The sequence below is a fragment of the Chamaea fasciata genome, unplaced genomic scaffold (genome assembly GCF_029207755.1).
Source record: "Chamaea fasciata isolate MVZ Bird 193981 ecotype frontalis unplaced genomic scaffold, bChaFas1.0.hap1 SCAF_1, whole genome shotgun sequence".
NCBI lineage: Eukaryota > Metazoa > Chordata > Aves > Passeriformes > Sylviidae > Chamaea > Chamaea fasciata.
Window position 1 is genome coordinate 96,140,168 of NW_027094086.1, and position 19,768 is coordinate 96,159,935.

General features: G+C 38.9%; 1 protein-coding gene across 4 annotated transcripts in view; it reads left to right on the forward strand.

The window, feature by feature from the left end:
• The first annotated feature begins 3,463 nt into the window (after window positions 1-3,463).
• The window catches only part of ICE1 (interactor of little elongation complex ELL subunit 1), a 38,675-nt gene continuing 22,370 nt past the window's right edge, over window positions 3,464-19,768 (forward strand). For 2 of the 4 annotated variants that reach the window (XM_066190267.1, XM_066190294.1), the window contains exons 1-12: window positions 3,467-3,822; window positions 4,618-4,676; window positions 6,253-6,287; window positions 6,735-6,753; window positions 7,528-7,639; window positions 8,646-8,722; window positions 13,850-13,887; window positions 15,715-15,797; window positions 16,056-16,095; window positions 16,178-16,237; window positions 17,885-17,974; window positions 18,060-18,113. In XM_066190267.1, the coding sequence (XP_066046364.1) occupies window positions 3,661-3,822; window positions 4,618-4,676; window positions 6,253-6,287; window positions 6,735-6,753; window positions 7,528-7,639; window positions 8,646-8,722; window positions 13,850-13,887; window positions 15,715-15,797; window positions 16,056-16,095; window positions 16,178-16,237; window positions 17,885-17,974; window positions 18,060-18,113 (829 nt within the window). In that variant the 5' untranslated portion in view covers window positions 3,467-3,660. Of the gene's footprint in view, window positions 3,823-4,617; window positions 4,677-6,252; window positions 6,288-6,734; window positions 6,754-7,527; window positions 7,640-8,645; window positions 8,723-13,849; window positions 13,888-15,714; window positions 15,798-16,055; window positions 16,096-16,177; window positions 16,238-17,884; window positions 17,975-18,059; window positions 18,114-19,768 lie in introns of all 4 variants that reach the window. The other 2 variants (XM_066190275.1, XM_066190285.1) reach the window with 2 other exon arrangements.

Sequence of the window (19,768 nt, forward strand, 5' to 3'; positions counted from 1 at the left end):
CAAGGAAGATCTCCACCCTTTATAGAACATGGGGTGAACATTGTAACCAAGAGTGAGATAAAGGCTGAAGTACTTAAGGCCTTCTTTTTTTTCAGCCTTTAAAAGTAAGACCAGTTATCCTCAAGGCAACCAGCCCCCTGAGCTGGTAGACAGGAACAGGGAGCAGAATAGCCTCTTTGTAATCCAGAAGGAAGCAGTTAATGACCAGCGGAACTACTTTCATATTCAAGTCTTTAAGTTCGGATGGACTTCATAAAAGGGTACTGAGGGAGCTGGCAGAAAAGCTTGCCAGGCAGCTCTCCATCACATATAATCAGACCTGAGTAACCAGGGAGGTCCCAGATGACTGGAGGCTGGCCAATGGCCCATCCACAGGACATGTTGCAAGGAGGATCCAGGGAACTACAGGCCTGTCAGCCTGATCTTGGTGTCCAGGGATGTTATGAAACAGATAATCTTCAGTGCAATGACATGGCATATACAGGACAACCAAGAGCTCAGGCCCAGCCAGGATGGGTTTAGGAAAGGCAGGTCTTGCTTGACCAAACTCATCTCCTTTCATGACCAGATAGCCCACCGAGTGGATGGGGGACAGGCTGTGGATGTGTCTACCTGGACTTCAGCAAAGCCTTTGATACTGTCTCCCAACAAATTCTCCTGGAGAAGCTGGCAGCCCATGACTTGGACAGGTGCACTCTTTTCTGGGTTAAGAACTGGCTGGATGGCTGGGCCAAGAGAGATGTGGTGAGTGGTGCTACATCCAGTTGGTGGCTGGTCACTAATTGTGACAGCTTCAGCTGGGCTAGTAAGCTGCACAGATAATTTGGCCTAACAATCACCAACTTGACCAGCCTAGCTCATTAGAGAATAGAAGTAAACAAGCCCCCAGACACAACAATGACAGGTCAGATTAAAGTTCAAACAACAGACCTCAGCCAATACCTTTGAACCATGAATGCGCCCATATCATTGGCCAGTGAGCTGGGTGGAGTTAAGACCTTTAACGAATCACATTTGTAAGCATGGAAAATTTGAAGCCCCTATAAAAGGGGGTGCCCAACAATAAACCTCGGCTGTTGCTGCATGAACTAGACATGCTCTTGTTGCATTCCTGTCTCCAACATCAGTGACAACTAGTGGGGTTCCCTGAGGCTCAATATTGGTCCCAGCCCTATTTAATATCCTTACTGATGATGTGGATGAGGGAATCAAGTGCACTGTCAGTTGTTCACTCATGGACAACACTAAGGTTTTGGGCAGGAGTGTATAATCTGCTGGAGAGTGGAAAAGCTCTACAGAGGGATTTGGACAGACTGGATTGATGGGCCGAGTCTGACTGTATGAAGTTGAACAAAGCAAAGTGCCAAGTCCAGCATTTGGGTCACAGGAACCCCATGGAGCTCTACAGGCTGGGGGAAGAGTAGCTGGAAAGCTGCCTAGGAGAAAAAGATGTGGGGATGTAAGTCAACAGCTGGCTGTAAATGCATTTATCAGTGTGACCAGAGGGCCAAGAAGGCCAATGGCATCCTGACTTGTATTAGCAATAGTGTGACCAGCAGGACAAGGGAAGTGATCGCCATCCTGTAGTTGGCACTGTTGAGGCTGTACCTTGTATACTGTGTCCAATTCTGAGCACCTCAATTCAAGAAAGACAGTGAGGTACCGGAGTGTGTAATTCACACCACGTGCAATCATCTGTCCTGTCTGCTAAATACTGAATGATTGCTACGTACCTCAAACAGTAATACAGGGTGGTTCAATACAGTAAACAGTTACTACTTTAACTTCTGTGCCTCTAAGTGATTGAAAGCATGGCCTGAAATACATAAACAACCCGGTCCAGCAGCACGTGTCTCTGACCATGGCAGGGGCCTTAGAACTACATGATCTTTAAGGTCCCTTCTAAGCCAAACCATTCTGTAATTCTATAAAGTCTTCCCTAGCTCATTCACTATAGAAAGGTGTAGTGTAATGTGGGGTCATATTTATAGGAAAATGGACATGTATTAAATGAACCAGCCTAATCTTCTGGAACTAAAGAAAGAAATAATCTTTGTGAATAAAAAAGCTGATGTTGCAAGAAGAATGAAGAAGCAGAAAAGTTGCTGACAGACATAAGGGTGTCAACCTGAGTGACGCTTACCATATCAACCAATTAGATTAATAAAAAAATGCGTGCTTGCCTCATGGACAAGGAAGAGCTACCAATCAAGAGATGCGTGGACAAAGCAAAGCTACCGATTAAATAATGTCTGACTGTGCAAACCAAGATAAGAAGTAAATATAAACAATGTTTAGAAGCACAATAAATGGCTTTTGCTAGATTCACATTGAATTGTGCAGAGTCCTTTGTCTTCTCAGTGTAAGTGGTAAATGCAGGCAATCGTGACAAGCAGTGCTAAATATTAAACCTTAAAAGTCTTTACAAATCCTTGGAGGAAATAAAAAGCTTGATCTCTTGCCATGAGTATTATGTTCCCAAAAGATGCTGTCTGACTGAGCTGAACTGGTATGCTCCCGTTTGAAAAACTAGGGGAGAGTGCTGGTGTGTGTCAGAGAATAGCATCAGCTATGCATGCCCTTGTCTAGGTGGCAGCTCTAGCTTTCCAGCACGGGAGCAGAGAGAAGGTGGCAAGGATGATTTGCTTCTGAGAGATAACACAGAGAACAGAAATTTTCAGTTCCCCTAAAGTTCCTAGGTAGAGCTTAAAAATTAACTAGCAAAAAAACTCCACTAACAAACAAAACAAAACAAGATAAAAGAAAAAAAGAATGTTAAAGTATGCACAGGATGGTAAATGCGGCTGGAACCAGTGGACAAAGAGAGAATGAGGAATATCGTGGGATTTTTTTGGCAAAGTTTATGTAACATGAAGTAACAGCGCATGCCCAAAAAAATGTTCAATGGAAGGGCATCTGTAATATTGGGACTCTCAGTGAGTACGACCATCAGAAATCCCTTTAGACAACCGTCTAGAACCATAAAAGGACTTCCAACAGGAGGTAGACTAGTGATATTTATATATTAGCTAGGAAGTAAGTTGTAATGAATATGTATAATCATGATGGAATAAATGCCCCGTTGTAGTTTCAAGACACACATCCGATTAGAGGAGATATCCTCCCAAAGCGTTCAACGCTGTAATAAAGAATACCAGCTTTCTAACACTTGAATTTGTGTTAGTTTATTTTTCCGGCCGATTTCGGCATCACCTCAACCTCGTCGCGGATCACCGATGCTAGTGTTCGGTGATTGCGGCTGCCCTAGAGCTCCGCTCCGCCTGACCTGGCTCCGCCACCGCACCGTCACAGAGCAGCTGCTCTCGCGCCCGCAGGCCCCACCATTCCCTGCACGCGCCGCCCCAGAGGCGGCCCCCTCCTGCCTCTCGCAGCAAAAGAAGCTGCCCTATCTCGCGCCTGCGCCACGACCATAGTAGTTCCGTTGGCAAAAGTGCCCGCAGCTAAAAGAATATAAAATAATAGTACTGCTAGAAGAGCGTGGCTGAGGCGGTGGCTTTCAGTGGGCTAAGTTGCTGTTCACTAGTTGCTTTCAACGCTTAGTCTCTGCAGAGGGCACTTTTTGCTGTCTTTCCTCCTGCTACTAGTCAGGCAGCAGTGTACATCATTCTTGATGAGGCGAAAGTGAGCAGGGTCCTTGCTATGGCGGTGGCGCCGTGTGTGACGCATTGGAGCGGCGCACACCCACCGCTGTCGGGGTCGGACGGAGGCGTGGGCACGATGATGCCCGGGGAGACGCCGCCGGCGCGGGCCGGGACTGCGGCTGCCGGCGGGGCCTGCTCCAACTGCGGTGTTCTCCAGCGGGTAGGCACAGATCGCCGTCCCTGTGGCGCCGGAGTGGGTTTTTTGCTCATGGATGAGGTAGTGGGTCAGCGCCGGGCCGCTGGCGGGTGGGAAGTGTCGGATACCGCAGTCACCGCTCCCTGTGCCGTCGGGAACGCAGACAGCATGCGTGGTTAATGGGCGCTGTAAAAGCAGCAGCAGTGTCGAGCTTTAGCCAGGAAAAGTGTGAAAAAGTAGCTCGTGTCTCTGCCGTGTGCCTAGTTGCATCTGTCAGGGAATTTCTAGTCGTGTCCTTTTGACTTGGCTTCGGTGTAGTATAAGGACTTATAATTTACTTCCTTGAAGGCTCTTAAAAGAGCGTTTATTTTTATGGCATTGCGCTTTGGGTGGTTTTTGTTTCTTCTTTAAAGGAAGAGAAGGTCCTGTTGAGAGTTCACAGGGCACATTTAGAATGAGTATGGATGAGGAACTGGAAAATCTGTAGACTCATGTGAGCTAATGTTTACTGCTGATATTCTTCCAAAGGTCAATTGGATTTTGAGGGAAAAAGTTGTAGGGATTTAGTATAGAATCTATTGCAAAGGCAAAGAATGAGGTGTTTTTGTAGTAACATCTCATTTAAAGATGCATACTTCCTTGTAGAGCCTGCATTCTCTGCATATATTAAAATGAATGTATTTTGGGTGATTTAATAACTTGTTCAAGAGAACTGAAAAAAGTAAGACAGTTTATTGTATTTTCCATAACATTGGCAATCAGATTAGGGGTTATTTTTGGAGTGTAAATTCTTTACTGACTTGAGACTCTTCCTTACAGAATATAAATGAATATGTAGCTGCATTAATTGCACTGAAGCAAAAAATGATTGATGGAGAGTAAGTACAATTGCACATGTTTTTCTTTGTTGGGGTTTTATTGTTCTTAAGTACTTACAACAGTGCAGGAAATATGATTTGTGGAATGTGGATATTCATTAATGCACTACACTAAATCCTCCTCAAAATGAAAGTAAGTTCTTCACAAACACGTCCTAAATCTAGGCTGTAAGACTAAATTATTCTGTAAAGCATCTGTATATAATGACAGTAAACAGGGCTATTTTGTGTATCTGTAATATTATTAGAAATACAGGCAGAAGCAGCTCTTTGAAGAGACTTATTTAATTTATTTATTTAAGGCAGAAGCAGATCTTTGATATTTATTTATATTTCATTCATTTAATTGTGCTTGCTTATTTCATTTTTCTGTAGTGAAGAATATGAGAACTGAAAGTTGAGTACAGGTATATATGAAATTTTTCGGCAGAATTTAGTCTGATCATTAAGTTCTGAAATTCTGTTTGGATTAAATATCAGAATATGAAAAGTGAAGCTGAACATTGTTCAGAACAGTATGATTATGAAATCCTTCTTACAGTTTGGTTTCTTTTATGTGCTTGCTTCCAATTCTTCTCAAAACCTATCAACATATGATTGTATGGAATAATATACCAAGATATGTTATGTATACCTCCATACTATGGCCTAATATCCATGCTAAGTCTCTTAATTGTAGTGGTTTGTTTCTTATGTGCCCTTTCCTAGATATGTGTCAATCCGGCTTTAGTGACTCTAAATGCCAGTCTTGCATTCTGGCATATTTCCAGAGAGTATTTCAGCTAGCACATAGTGGGTCTCTTAACTGTTACCCTTTTTTCAAAGCTCCTTTATTCTGTTATGATTTTTTTTCTGACCTTTAAACTTTGTGTCCCTCTCCTTTCTGCCAGTCATATTTCTTGTGGAAATTGCATCTTCTTTAACTACTTGCAGCTCAGCTTTTCTTTTTTGTTTTACTGGATTACTCTTAACTATTGCAATAGAGAGTAATGTAGCCGTCTTTGTATTGGGATAACTCCCATGGTATTACTTTTTCTTGTCATTTCTTCTTTCTCTTCTTAAAAACCATAATGTTTGAGGAAAGAAAAGAGTACCTTTCCTTGGTGCTGTCCCATGGTCTTCTTGTGTCAGAGTGTGTGTTACCTTTTGTGGCTGCTAGGAGAATAATATAAAGATCAAAGCCTTTTAGGGTCTTTCAAACTATTTCTCTGAGATGTGTGTTCTTTTTTAGGAGAACATCCTTTCAAGTTTGGAAATATGTTATGTATTTTATATTTTTATACATATATATACATGTTCTAGTTTATATATCATGTTTTTTATTTAAGAAATATTTTTAAGCTGCAGTTAGTTAATGGCTACAACTTCATGTGATTGCCAGTTGTTGTTTTTTTCCTACTTAAAGCAGTTTGATTTGAGGTTTAATGAAATAAAATGGCTATATTGACTACTATAAGAAAATGTAAACCAGTGTTACACTTTCTCTATTTCTCAATAAAGCAAAAATACTCTAACACACGATTGTCAAAATCAAGTGAGAAAATGAGTAATGTCTGGATTTTTTCTTTTCTTACAGTCGTTTGCTGGCAGAGTATCAACAGAAATGTGCTGATATCCTTTTCTATTTGTGTTCTTACAGGATTAATATACTTATAACATTTCTTATAAAAGTGGTTGAGGCTTTCTATTCAAGTTATGAGATGATGTCTCTAATAAAGAACAAACTGGATAGATTTTGTAAAGAAAATAGGCTTTTGGAATTAAAACTATCCATTTAAGATCTGCTTGTTTCTGGTATATTGTTTAAGGTGGTCTATTTGAAATCTGAGTTGCTGGGAATTACTCAATCTTTTCATGTAACGGAAGAAGCTCTTCTTATTCATTCTTGAAATCTATTGAAATGCACATATTAAACGCTCAGTTCTGCAAGTCTTCAGGAGGGTTTTTTTTGTGTCAGGAGTCTTTGCTGGATGTTTCTTTGCAAGTGGCAGTTGGATTGAAATATACTTAAGGACATTTGATAAAATGTTTCTAATTTCTACCTTAACGAGAGATTACAGCTTGAATTTGCTGCACAGTAAGTTTGATTTATATTGTTCACTAAAGATATGCTACTACATTCTCTGTGTTGTGGTTGTTTTAGGAGTCTGACGGTGTCATAGCAACAGCCATGGGTCTAAGCTGCACTTTTAGTATGGTACTTTTACCATTCTTCCTAGGCCATAATTAGCAAAGGTATGATGAAGAGAGAAAACTGTCCTTCCTCTTCATGAAATACCTGTGTGGGATTCTTTTCTGGCCCTGGGCTAGTGATAGTCTAAAGTGACCAAGTGGAGATGTGAAGCTCATTTTTGGTGGTGGTTGAATGTAAGACAATTTGGGGCGTCCATATTCGCGTGAAGCATTTTGACTTAAAGAGTTGTTTCTGTGTGCCCTTGCTTACTCTGTGATTATAGAGGAAGAGGCAGCATATAATTTTTATGGACTCTGACCTGCCTGCTGAAAAACACTGGAGGTGGACTTTGCCCTTACTTTGTGGCATTGTGTATGTATGCAGAGACACTTATTACTGGCATTTCAGTGTAGGCAGCATACTTCTGTGGCGCATGCCATCTGCTTGCGTCTAGCTTTGGGCTCAGTGTAGTGTTTTTAAATCAGATCTTGGATTTTCTTTAAATGGTTAGAAAAATGAGAACACTGAAACTCCTAAAGTTTTTGGGTATCTCTTACAGCATTTTTTCCATAGGATAAAAGCAAAATACTCAGATGCTTGATTGAAGAATCAGAATACTGAGTTTCAAAGCATCTGTGTTTTTGGCAACTTCTTTTTTAATTGCACATTACATTTCAGAGAGATCTCTGCTCTTCGTTGCCAAGTGGAGAAGATGTTACAGAAAATTCTGCCTCTAGAAAAGTGCCAGGAAGAGTTGGATTCCTTGAAGGCAGAGTTGGAAGAAAAAAAGGTGTGCTTGTAAGGTTTAAATAACTTTCACTTTCTCTGTTGAAGGAAATGTCTGTATCTAATGCTGGTCTTAATGAAGCTGATGTTAATGAGCTCTATTCTTATTTCCAGCTCATTTTGACAGGTAGCTCTGGTGAAATTGGGTGAATTTAATTAAATTACTTCAGATTTCAGAGAGGCAATAAGTTTAGGATGTTGTAGTTCTTACGATTTTTGGTCAGATTATTTGGTTATTTCCTCATGAAGGAAGGTAGGAGGGAAGAAGAGAGAGAAACATTCAGACTCCTTCTGCTCAGATCTCGTCAGATTATTGAATATAACTTCTACCAGTGAAAAGGTGCCAAGAAAGGGTCTATGAAGAATAGTGTTGTGCTTCTGTTACCTTTCTGTACATATGTTTTTACATCATTAACTTCCTAAGTTTATTCCTAATTTCTCTCCCATTGCTTAGCTGTGATTTAGTCTATGGGAAAGAAGGTTTAGATTGTTCAAGCTACCTACATGTATGTATTTTCTAGACATTATTATAATTTCTGACATAATACCCTACCTTCTTTTCTTATAGGTTTTTCATGATGGTATAAGACAAGACACTAACATTTGTCTTGTTGCTGTACGTAGTTAGAGTTCTGTGTTAGAATGGTTTTATAATTCCTCTTCCCTCAGCAAGCATTAGTAGCTGATGTCCTGATGGCACTTTTTCAGAAAAAATGGGATTATATGTATGGTGTATAATAGTTAAGCTCTTGACTTCAGCTTTAAGTTCCTATCCAGCTAGGTGTTGAAGGCATGTACTCAAAAGATAGACACATAGAGATTTATGTGTTTGTTTGGTATAACTTTAGCCTTTAAAGGAGGATAACCTGACTTTCCATCTTGGTTCTTTTCTTGTTGAATATACTTTTTTGGCCAGGCACTGTTTTCAGTAGAAGAGGTAAGGTGTCTGCAGTCTATTTTTTTTTCTTCCGTCAATATGGACATATTTTAACTGTGCTTTCCTTCTTCAGAGTTCTCTCAAGATTTATCGGGAGAGTCAACTGGAATATATTAAAATTAAAGAAGAAATACTAAACAGTGATGCTGTGTGAGTGATGCTTCCTTTTTTTCCCAACCTTTCTTTCTTCTCTTACCTCTTCCGAACTTGATAGTCTACCTTATCTACTTACGCTTTCCATATCACAAAAATTTTTGTACTTAAAGGTTCTTAGAATAAGGAGTTGATGGAAGAATGATTTTAATTTTTGTAGCAAACACTCTTGAGTGCAGTGTTAGTTTATTTATTGTCTTGTCATGAAGTGGGTTTATGTGGTTGTTTAATGAAAGTTTTGAAGAACAGGATGAAATTGAAAAAAAGCTGTAATTTCTCCAGTTTTAAGTAGTTCTTAGTCTCAGCTTTTTGTTATTGCCATCCATTTTAATTTTGCTGTTAAGTCTCTGAGGCCAGTATAGGAATGTTATTGCCAAAGTGGTCTGTACTAAAATCAGTCCTTAAAATAATTGTTTTAATGTAACAGCTCAGCAATTCATAGTGAACTGTTTGCCATGTTTGGAAATGAGCAGGAGGAATTTGCCACCAAAAAATGCAAAAGTAATTTTTTCTGCCATAATACAGAATATTCTGAAGGTGTGCCTTGATAATTCATGAAGTTTGTTTTTCCAGTAAGCAGTCACTCAAAGGTTTCCTTACCTGGAGCATATGTGTGTGTTAACTCTGACAGCCCTTGATGGATACTATAATGAACTTGTCTAATTGCTTTTTAATCCTTTAAATCACCTATATCAGAGAACTGTGACTTCCATTATTGTGTTGGAAGGTACTCATGGTCTCAAAAAAGAACCAGCTAATACATAGCAAAGTGTTGGTAGTTGTGGTTATTTTTCTTCATGTGCATCACTTCACATTTATGAAAAGTAATGATTGCTCACTTGGAATTCTAAGACCCTTCTGGTTTTGTAGTCAGCTTTTATTTCTGATGTGTTCTTGCACACATCCCAATGGGACTCCCGCTGGTGACTCCTTGCTTTCATGTAATCTGGTTATCATTTTTAACTTTGGTATTTCTAAGCTATTTTGGTGCTACCAGCAGGTCAAGGGAAATGATTGGTTCCCTCTGCTCAGTACTAGTGAGGCCATGCCTTGAAGTACTGTGCCTAGTTCTGGGCTTCTCTGTACAGGAGATACGGGTATACTGGAGAGAGTCTAATGAAGGTCCACGGAGATGATCAAGAGACTGAAGCATTTCTCAAAAGAAATACCCTAGTATCTTTACATGACTTGTGAAACATACAGTATTCACGAGCAGAGCACCAAGCCATTATTACCAAAAAGACTGTATGAGCAGATTAGCATTGTTGTAATTTCTTCAGCCAGATTGCACTTACTTCACATATAGATGTACTCAGTGTACTGTGAGCATAATGAAATATTCAGCACATCGTCCTATCTAAGAGCAGCAGAGAGCAGCACAACCCCATTGCTAACAGCATCTTAAGAGGGAACTGACCACTCTGATGTGCTGTCAGTTTATTTTGTCAGTATAGATACAGTGTTTGTCTCTGTCACCCATAACTTCAAGGAGGAGGAGCCAGGGAACTACAGGCCAGTCAGTCTCACCTTAATCCCTAGGAAGGTGATGGAGCAGGTCATCCTTGAACTCATTTTTAGGCACATGAAGGACAGAAAGCTCGGGTGTAGACAGCATGGTCTCGCCAAGGGGAAGTTGTGCTTCCCTGACCTTATAAATGAACATATCTGCTAGAGTGGGGAGAGCAGTGGCTAGGGTCTGACAGGCCATCAATAAGATCTCTGACACTATGTCCCATAACAGCCTCATCATAGCCCGTTAGGCTGGTGCTGTAGAGGCTGGATGGACAGACAGTGGATCAAAAACTGGCTGAATGGCTGGGCCTTGAGTGTGGTGATGAACACTGTGCATAGTCTAGTTGGAGACCAGTAGATAATACTACCCTGGGAGGGGACAGTGAGGGCTGCATAGTGGATCTAGTCCAGTTTAATATCTTGTTAGTGATCTGCATGATGGGGCAGAGCCTACTATCAGCAAGCCTGCCCATGACACAGGTGTGCCTGATGGGCTATCCAGCACAGGCTGAAGAAATGAGCTGACAGAAACCTTGGAAAGTTCAGCTAGGAGAAGTGTGAAGCCCAGCAGCTGATGAGGAACAGTCACACACACGCTGGGAGACACTTAGGTGGACAGCAGCTTGGAGTGCTCTCATGATGTGAGCCAATGATACACACTTTGTGACAAAGAAGACTACCAGTATCTTGGTTTTCAATAAGCAAAACCACTGAGGGAGGTGCTACTTCTCATCTGCTCAGCACTGCTGAAGCCATCCCTGAAGTACCGTCTTAGTTCTGGACTCCTCAATACAAGAGAGACATGGATATAGGGGAGTGAGTTCAGAGAAGGACCATGAAGATGATTAAGGAATAGGAGCAGCTCTCTATTGACAGAAGGCTGAGAGAACTGGGACTGTTAAGTCTGGAGAAAAAAAGACGTATTATCAATGTCTACAAATACCTGAAGGGAACATGTAAAGAAGACAGAGCCAGGCTCACTTCCTTGGACCCCAGTGACAGAACAAGAGGCGATGGACACAAACTAAGACAAAGAAGGTCATGTTTCCTGTGAGCATCAGGAAACACTTTTTTGCTGTGAGAACGACTGAGTACTTTCATAGATTGCCCTGGGATCTTGTGGCCTCACCATCCTTGGAAATACTCAGAAGCTATCTAGAAATGGTCTTGGGCAGTGAGCTGTAGGTGACCTTGCTTGAGCAGCATGGGTTGGACAAGATAACTTCCAGAGGATTCTTACAACCTCACCCTCAATTGTGTGATGCTGTAACTGTTTTGTACACCTTTGATACTGAGGCCATTTTAAGCAGTTGGTCATATGAGTTCAGTAATTTGAAAGCTGAATTTTTTCAGAAGCAGAGTAATAGTGAATTGTTCATGAAATTACTGTTAATTTACAGTTACTGTTAAAAAACTTAGGTCAGAAATTATCACTCATGTCCTTTAGTCCAATCTGCCATTCAGAGCCAACGTTAAAGTTAGCTTGCTCAGGACTGTCTAGTTGAAATCTGAATATTCTACAAGGATGGCAATTCCCATGGAGTACAACTTCCCTTAGCATAGCATTCTGTCAGCTGCAGTTGTGCATGTATCTTAAAGATCAGATAGGAACTTGAGTTGGGTAGTGTAAGAGGAGTTCTGCCCAAATGCCTCATCTGCAAACTGCTTTTTGCAAATTACTAGATTTAACATCTGTTTTTTTTCATGTATTTGTGTGTTGATTAAATTAGTGTAGTACTACATATGTAAATGTAATTATTTAATTTGTAAGTGTAATTGCACAGATAATGTTGGCACTTAGTGTCTGTTTGTTTATTCAGATTCATAGTTATTTGTATCATAGGTTTTTTATCTCAAGTTGAAAAGTACCTATGAATATCATTGAGTCCAATTCCCTTCTCCTCACAGGACTACTTAAAACTCAGCTGTAGGACTAAGACTGTCATTCAGGTGCTTCTGGAACTCTGACAGGCTTGGTGTCAATGATTGCTTCCCTAGGGAGCATGAAGAACCTTTTCCTAATGTCCCATCTGAACTTCCACCAATGCAGGTTCATTGCATTTCCTTCTGTCCTTCCTAGTCACCAGGGAGAGGAGATCAGCACCTTTGTCTCCAGTGTCCCCCACTGAGGAAGATGTGAACTGTGATGAGGTCACCCCTTAGCCTTCTTTTTCCTAAGCTAAACAAGCCAGTCATGGTCTTCCAGCACAGGTTTCTGGGAGTCCCAGATGTCACTGATGACAGATGTGAAGAAGGCATTAAACATCTCTGCCTTCTTTGTCCCTATTTGTGATGTGACTAACCTTATCAAGCAATGGACTGATGTTATTTCTGATCCTCCATTTGCTGTTAAGGTATTTTGAAAAGCCCTTTTTGTGTCCTTCAGAGTATTGGTCAACTTGAATTCTAATTGAGCTTTGACTGCATGAGTCTTCTCCTTGCAATGGTAAACAGCATCCCTGTGGTCTTCCTGTGTCAACTGATCTTGCTTCCAATGTCCATGCATTATAGATATAGTACTTCTGTGTATTCACTTGAAGATAGTCTACAGAGAAACAAGTTTCTTACCTCCTGTTTACTAAAGGACAACTCCCCCCTCACTCCCTCCCTTTTTCTTTTCTGTAAAGATGTTTTATGAGGAATTTTGCTGAAATTCTCAGCTATGGCTTGACTGTCAAAGCCATTATATAGGAAAGTAAGTATGAACCTCTTCAGGCTGAGAAGGCACAGAATCCTTGGTCTATTACTTTATAGTATGAATGGTTGACTACTGAACATGCAAAAAGTGGTCATTCATACCATTTATGAGTGAGTTTTTGAATATATTCTGGTTAATGTCTGAAGTGGTAATTAAAGCCTGAACATCCAGAAAGGCTTAGATGGTAAATCTCAATCTATTACACAGGTTTTAATATGAGATATAGATGAACTGTGTTCTGGTTCATGAAAGTGATCAGTAGAATCATCTACTTACCACAACAGTTTAAAAACAATTTCTGGGATATTGGAATTTCACAGAAGAAAATAATAGAAATGTTTAATTTATTTTTTTTTTCCCAGTTCTGTGTTTTACATATAAGGTAGAGTCGGAAATGCTGAAGTCAAAATTGTTTGGGATGCTTAATGTTTTTTCCTTTGGTTTGACTTTAAATCTACAGCATCTGGATGTTCTGAACAAAAAGCTGTGGAACATAAAACATCCTGAAGGCTATTCCTGATTATCTCATTGCTTAGATATTATTCATTGTAAGCAAAGCCTGGTTGTTTTTAAGGAGTAAAACTAACCTGTCTGCATTACATCACAGAAATGCAAGAAACAAAAGCCAGTTTTCTGGGGTTGTGTTTCTAATTCCAAGTTGTAGTTAAAGGTATATTTAGTGGATTGGCTCTCTTGAAAGCAAACTTTGCCTCTGTAACATATACAGCTTTTTGTGTGAGAATGTCAGCAACATGCCACCAATTTAATTTTTCAACTTCAGGGATTCATTAGTCTCACAGGTCCTGGGTATAGGAGGTGTGTTTTCTTTGAATGGCTAGATTTTTTTTCCTGGCTTTTCGTGCAACATAATTTTATTTTTTAAAAATGGTCTATTAATGTGTTCTTTTTAACAGGAGAAGGAAACTGGAAACAAAAGTGAAAAAACTTGAAGGTAACTTTCTACATTGAGTGGGAGAACAGTATAGTGACATAATATCTTTTTTCCTTTTCTGTCCAGGGGAATTGTGACTTTAACTTTGATCCCCAAGGAGCAAGGCAGGCCAGTACTATGTGGGGTGCTTAGGCTCTGATTTACATCAGCCCTCCTGCAGAATGTTTTCTGCTGAGTGTCTTTCTTAGGCACATGACATAGATGAAGTTGGAAGGGAACTTCTGATCATGAAAACTTTGAAGGATGGAGTCTTACCAGCCTCTCTAGGCAATTTGATTCAGTAACACGTTTTTCCTTATAACTAGTTGGAAACTCCCATGTTTCAGTTTATACGTAATGTCTACCATACAGCAGTAAACAGCCTCATTCCATGTTCTTGATACCTCCTTGTACAGGAAGGCTGTTCTTGGAGTCTTTCTGTGATTTGTTATGTTTTCCCCTCTGGCTAATTAAGTCTAGTTCAACAAGCCTGTTTTCACAGGGCATGGTGCTCCATTGTTCTAATAATCCTGGCAGGATTCTCCATTTTTATGTTCATTTTAACTATATGGTGTTCCTGCTGCTTGTTTTCCGATTTTTAAATATTCTGGCACTTTTTTTTGGGTTAGCTTGTTTGCTTGCTTTGTTTTTACATGGAGAGAAATCATTGACTTCATGGCACTGGTTTTTCTTGTTTTGCTGGTAGAGGATGGATATACATAAGACTTTCTGAGACTTCACTTGCTGTATCATCAATTGGCAGGACAGATATTTGCATTCAGATCACACATATTTTACCTCTGCTTACCATAGTTTAAAGTACAGTGAACTGAGTGATTCTGAATGACGTATCTTCTAGTGTTAAAAACCCCCTGAATCTTAGTGTAAAGTACAGGTACAAGGTGTTTATTTTGCTGAGAATTTTGGAGTTCCATTGCAGGACAGCCAGGTTTTTTACACAGTTGCCTCCAAAATCTTAACTTCTGGCAGAACCAGAACAAAATATTGAGAGAGAGTATGTGTTAGCTCCAGTTTCAGTGTCTGTTTGGTTTTTTGGTTTTTTCTATGTTCATTAAATATCTCAAACCTTGTATCTTTTGTCAGTATGAAATTTTGCCAGGTTTGGTTTTTTTGTTAGCCTACCACTCACACCTTTTGTTTTAATAGGCTCTCTTCTGATTTGATCAGCAGTAAGATTCCATTTTTCTTTCCTATCTGTATGTCATCAAGCTGAATTCTCAGGAGTTCTCTCAGCTGACTCTGTCACCTGAGAATTTTCCTAGGAACCTCACATTCAGTTCTCACCTACCCTTTACCCTCTAGTTCCACCCATCTGCACTCTCCCCAGGTGTCTGTTAGACATTAAGAGATAAGGTTCTCTTCTCTATTAGTCTTGAGTGCTGTCTGTATCTTTCTAATGCAGCTGGCTATGGTGTTTTCATCTTTGAACCAGAGCTCTTATTTAAATAAGAGAATAAAATGTGTAAAAATACCCTTGCACCTCAATTTTATCCTTTGTCCTTTTTTCACTTGGTGTAAATTGTCCTACAGTACAATATCATGATGATACAAATGATGATACAAATAGCGATGACCCGCTCTTCATTCTTGCATATAACTGAGAAAACTAATAAATATTGCAGTGGTTCAAATCAGTAATTATACAGCAGAGGGCAACATACTTGTATGGATGAGTTGTTGTCGGAATGAAATATAATCTCAACAGATTTGTATTTCACACTATCTCTTTTTCTGGTAATTTGATTTGCAAACTAGTGACCAGCACCATTTAAATTAGTGGCCTCTTGCAGTGTAGTTTCTGAATTGAATTTTGGTTCTTTTTTGAAGAGGCTGCAACAAAGCATACACAGGACTTCAGACAACTGAAAACTGAAAAGAAAAGGCTTGAAAAGGAGCTAAAAAAAGCACAAGTAAGGCTTCCTTGTGGTGACATTTCTTTTAATATTTTTTGGGGAAAGAGAGAAGCTATTAGTGTAATAGATGTTGAAGCAGTAAAATTACATTTTGGGGGCAATACTGGGTAAGTAAACATAGCGATTCATCGTAAGATAAATTTTTCAGCTGAAGAATGACCTTTGAAATGTTGATAAAGATATTATGGCCTTTAGGAGTTGATGCTCTAAAAAATACATATGGCATAAAAATTCTGTACTTCTTAATTTTAACAGGGAAAACTTGATGGTGTAATGAAAGAGAAGTCCAGAAAACGTAAGTGTTTGCTTTTGAATGCTTTTAAATTTGTATGTGGTATTGTTTCATTTGAATATTTTCTTCCCACTTCTCTTTTTAGTAGTTAAACATGCAGAAACTCAGAGTTCAAGTGAAGTTCTTGAAACAGATATAGACAAAGGTAAGACTTTCTGCAAGTCCATTCTCTGTGTGGAACCAACTGTTATGAATTTATTGCAGTTCTACTGGAGTTGCATTTTTGGAAACAGGATACTGCCCAAGTGCTATAAGAGCAGATGTGGTTGATAGAAGTGGGTTACACTGATGAAGGACCAATATAATAGATTACTATTTTCAGTTTTCCAGTAAGGAAAACTCTTGATTCATAAAAATGGCTAGTCTACCCTGTGCATGTGTGAAGTCAGCTGATGTTCAATTATAAAACAGAATGCAAATACTGAAAAAAACCCCTAATAGTCCCTCTGCAACTCGCTGAAATCATAAAGCACCAAATAGGAGAGTAATCTGCTAAAATTTCTATGTGAGACTTAGAAGATCAAGTAGAAATACAGGAGGTATAGCTGTATCTTATATTATTGACATTTTTTCCTCTAATGATTTAAAATATATGTTACAAATTACCTGAATCTAATTGTAATGCAGCAAACTCCTTCAAAACTTCCTCTAAAGTACCAACGCCAAACTTCAGGCAAATTTATTTTTTGTGTTTTTTGCAGTCTTTTAAAGTGCTGGTACTGCTTTTGAGCTGTTTGGATATTCTGAAGGCTGTTTAGATGCAAAAGAACTTCACTGTTCATTTTCTTGCTTTTCAATAAGTTTGTTGCAGAAATTAAATCTTTTGAAAAAGCCATATCTTGTCAGTTTCTGTGTGTCTTGGCATATTGTTTACTTTTGGATTGTACTGAATTGGTACCCAATTTAATCCTTTGATTTTTAATTAATGGTAAAATAGGTAAATTAATATCTGAGCATTAATTTGAGCTTCAAATAGCAGTAAGGATTTATTACTAATGAATAAATGTTAGTGTTTTTACTAGCTGTTTAGCAAAATTTGACAGGTTTTCCTTTTCTACGCTGATTTTTTTTAATATGCCTCTTCATAAAATAATAGTAGTTTGCTATGGCCTTTGACTTACAGCTTGCACAAAAACAGTCTCAGTTCCTGATTGTTGGATCTGATGATAGTTTTGGCATAAGTAGGTGAGGTGCTTCTGTATTTTGCTGAGGTTTTGGGTTGTTCTTCCCTCTCCACCTGCCCTTCTGTCTCTGAAATAAGGTTGTTTGACATCACCTAGCAATGGTGCTGTTAGGACTGTAGACATGGACTCCTAATGTTGTGGCCTTGTAATTAATTCAGATACTATTACATGATAAAATGAAGATGAATTATTACTGAGTGAGCATAAATGTGATACACATCTTCCTAGAGGATTTTCTCCTAAGTTCACATAACCTGATTTGTCTTAGAGCTATTTAATTTTATTAATGCTACATTTGAATCTGCTTTACATTTTATTCTGGGGGCTGCTATAAATTTTTGCAGTGTTTCCTATGAAAAGGAAAAGCTAAAATATTCTCCAGCTGTTGCTTTAGTCTGCTATGTGGACATGGCCAGTACAGGATCCATTCCCTAGGTGGCATCTAGCATTTCTCTTTCACTGAAGCTTGTGCCTTGTCTTAGCGTTTTTGTGGGTATTTTGTATTTAGTTGTAGGCATGTCTGTGTTATGAGTAAAATAAACATAATTTCTGAGTTGAATTTTATCAATTTATTTTAAATAAATAAATCTGTTTATTTATTTAAACAGGAAGAGTGAAGTTCTTATTAGAAGAACTCTGGATGTGCATTGACAGTGCAACAGGAAAAAGAGAGAATGAGAAAAATGATCCTGTCTTAGGTACAATGGCATGCAAAGTCTTGAAATTTTCTTGACGGTCTCGCATTTTTTTTTACTAAAAGGCAACATTGGTATTTTCTTTCAGCCTCTGTGTGGGATAAGGAATGGTCTGACAAAAGAAGACTAACTGTTACAGATGGTAGGTTCCAGTTGAGTAGGAACTGCATAACATTCTTTTGAAAGACTTAAATACTTTCCTTAGTATTTGTCTGGTTGAGTACATGTGTGATTAGAATATCTGAAAATAATTCAAATATTAATTTGAATGGGTAAGTAAAGTTGAACCATCTTCTGATAAAAAGCTATTGTAATTTGCTGTTACAATCGAGAAATCAAATTCTCCTCTTTCTAAGTAGTCAAAACTCATCTCATGTTCAAAATGTAATATATCATTATAAACTCTGTCATTAGTATATAATGTGAATGATATTGCATATGGGCTGTTTAGTCTGAAACAAATATGTGGTAACATAGTTGAATTATAAAGTTTAAGAAGATGTTTACCTCCATTTTCTTTATTGTAAAATGATATTCAGATAACAATAGAAAATAATCTGAGTAGTTATCCACTTGCATATTCACAGCAAACTTGAACTGCTTTAACTTTACATAGCAGATATTTTCTTTCTGCACTCAGAGTTATAGGTGTCTTGAAACTGCATTAATTTCTGTGTTGCATCTCTGGAATGTTTTTATTAAGCTTTATTGGTTTTTTTCAGTTTCTCTACTACTTTGCTTTTTCTGTAGTTAAAACTGTAGAGATATTGCCTGGGATAGGGTACCCAGCTGCATTTAGAGCTTTGAAGATAAACTTTTCAAAGACTCTGTTAAGTCTGAAAATTTGCTACTAGTGTAGATCCCAATGAGTCTGGCTTCAGATATGTTCCAATGGAATCCACTTACGAGAGGCTAAAATATAAGGACCAGCTCATAAACCTGTTAGTCAGATTTACTTTCATGAGTTTAATGCAGTATATGAATGGCTTCAGCTCCAAAACTGAGCTAGACACTTGTCCCCTGCAATTCTGCATGTAATGTCTTGATCAAGGGTCAATCAAATGACAAGAACAAGCACAAGAAATTGAAGAGTTTGAAATATAGTGATTTTAGGGGTGTCAGGTTCCAGAGTAATCCCTTTGCCATCCACCGGAAGAGGAACTTAAGATTCCAGAGGTCCTGTCCCATCTTTGCTATTCGTATCTTCTCAAGGAAGCGGCAGTATTTCATAAAAGGAAGCAATTATCTGTAACAGTCTCTTCTAGCTAGTCTTTCTTTCTGCCCACTTCAGCGTGGAGAAAATTCTAAGCTTAGAGCATGCTTTTGTTGGAATGGTTAGATTTCAAAGAAATGCGTCTTTCGTTCTGTTACTGGTTTGGGTTTTTTCCCTCTTCAAGCCTAGAACAGCCATCTTGTTATTCAGCCTCTTATGAAAGTGGCCTTTACCTTGAATTCATAATAACAAAGTGCTTATGTTTACAGGTGCAATCTTCTAGGCAAAAAAGGATCTTATGAGTTTGCCCTGATTTATTGTCGCATATTACAATAAAAAATAGTTTCAAATTAGAGAGGAGATGAGCTTGATGGTAGTATCTTTTCCAGAAAATGTCGGTTCATCTGCTGCCTGGATCTAGCCTTTCAGCCTTATGACAGTCATCTAGCCTTATGACAGATTTCCTAGTATATTCAGATGTGCTCTAAAATACTCGAAGCTTTCCATTATGATCAGTGTCTTCTCTCTTCTGCTAAGGTTGATACTACTTTGATTGGTTTTCTTGAAGAATGTTCTCATACATG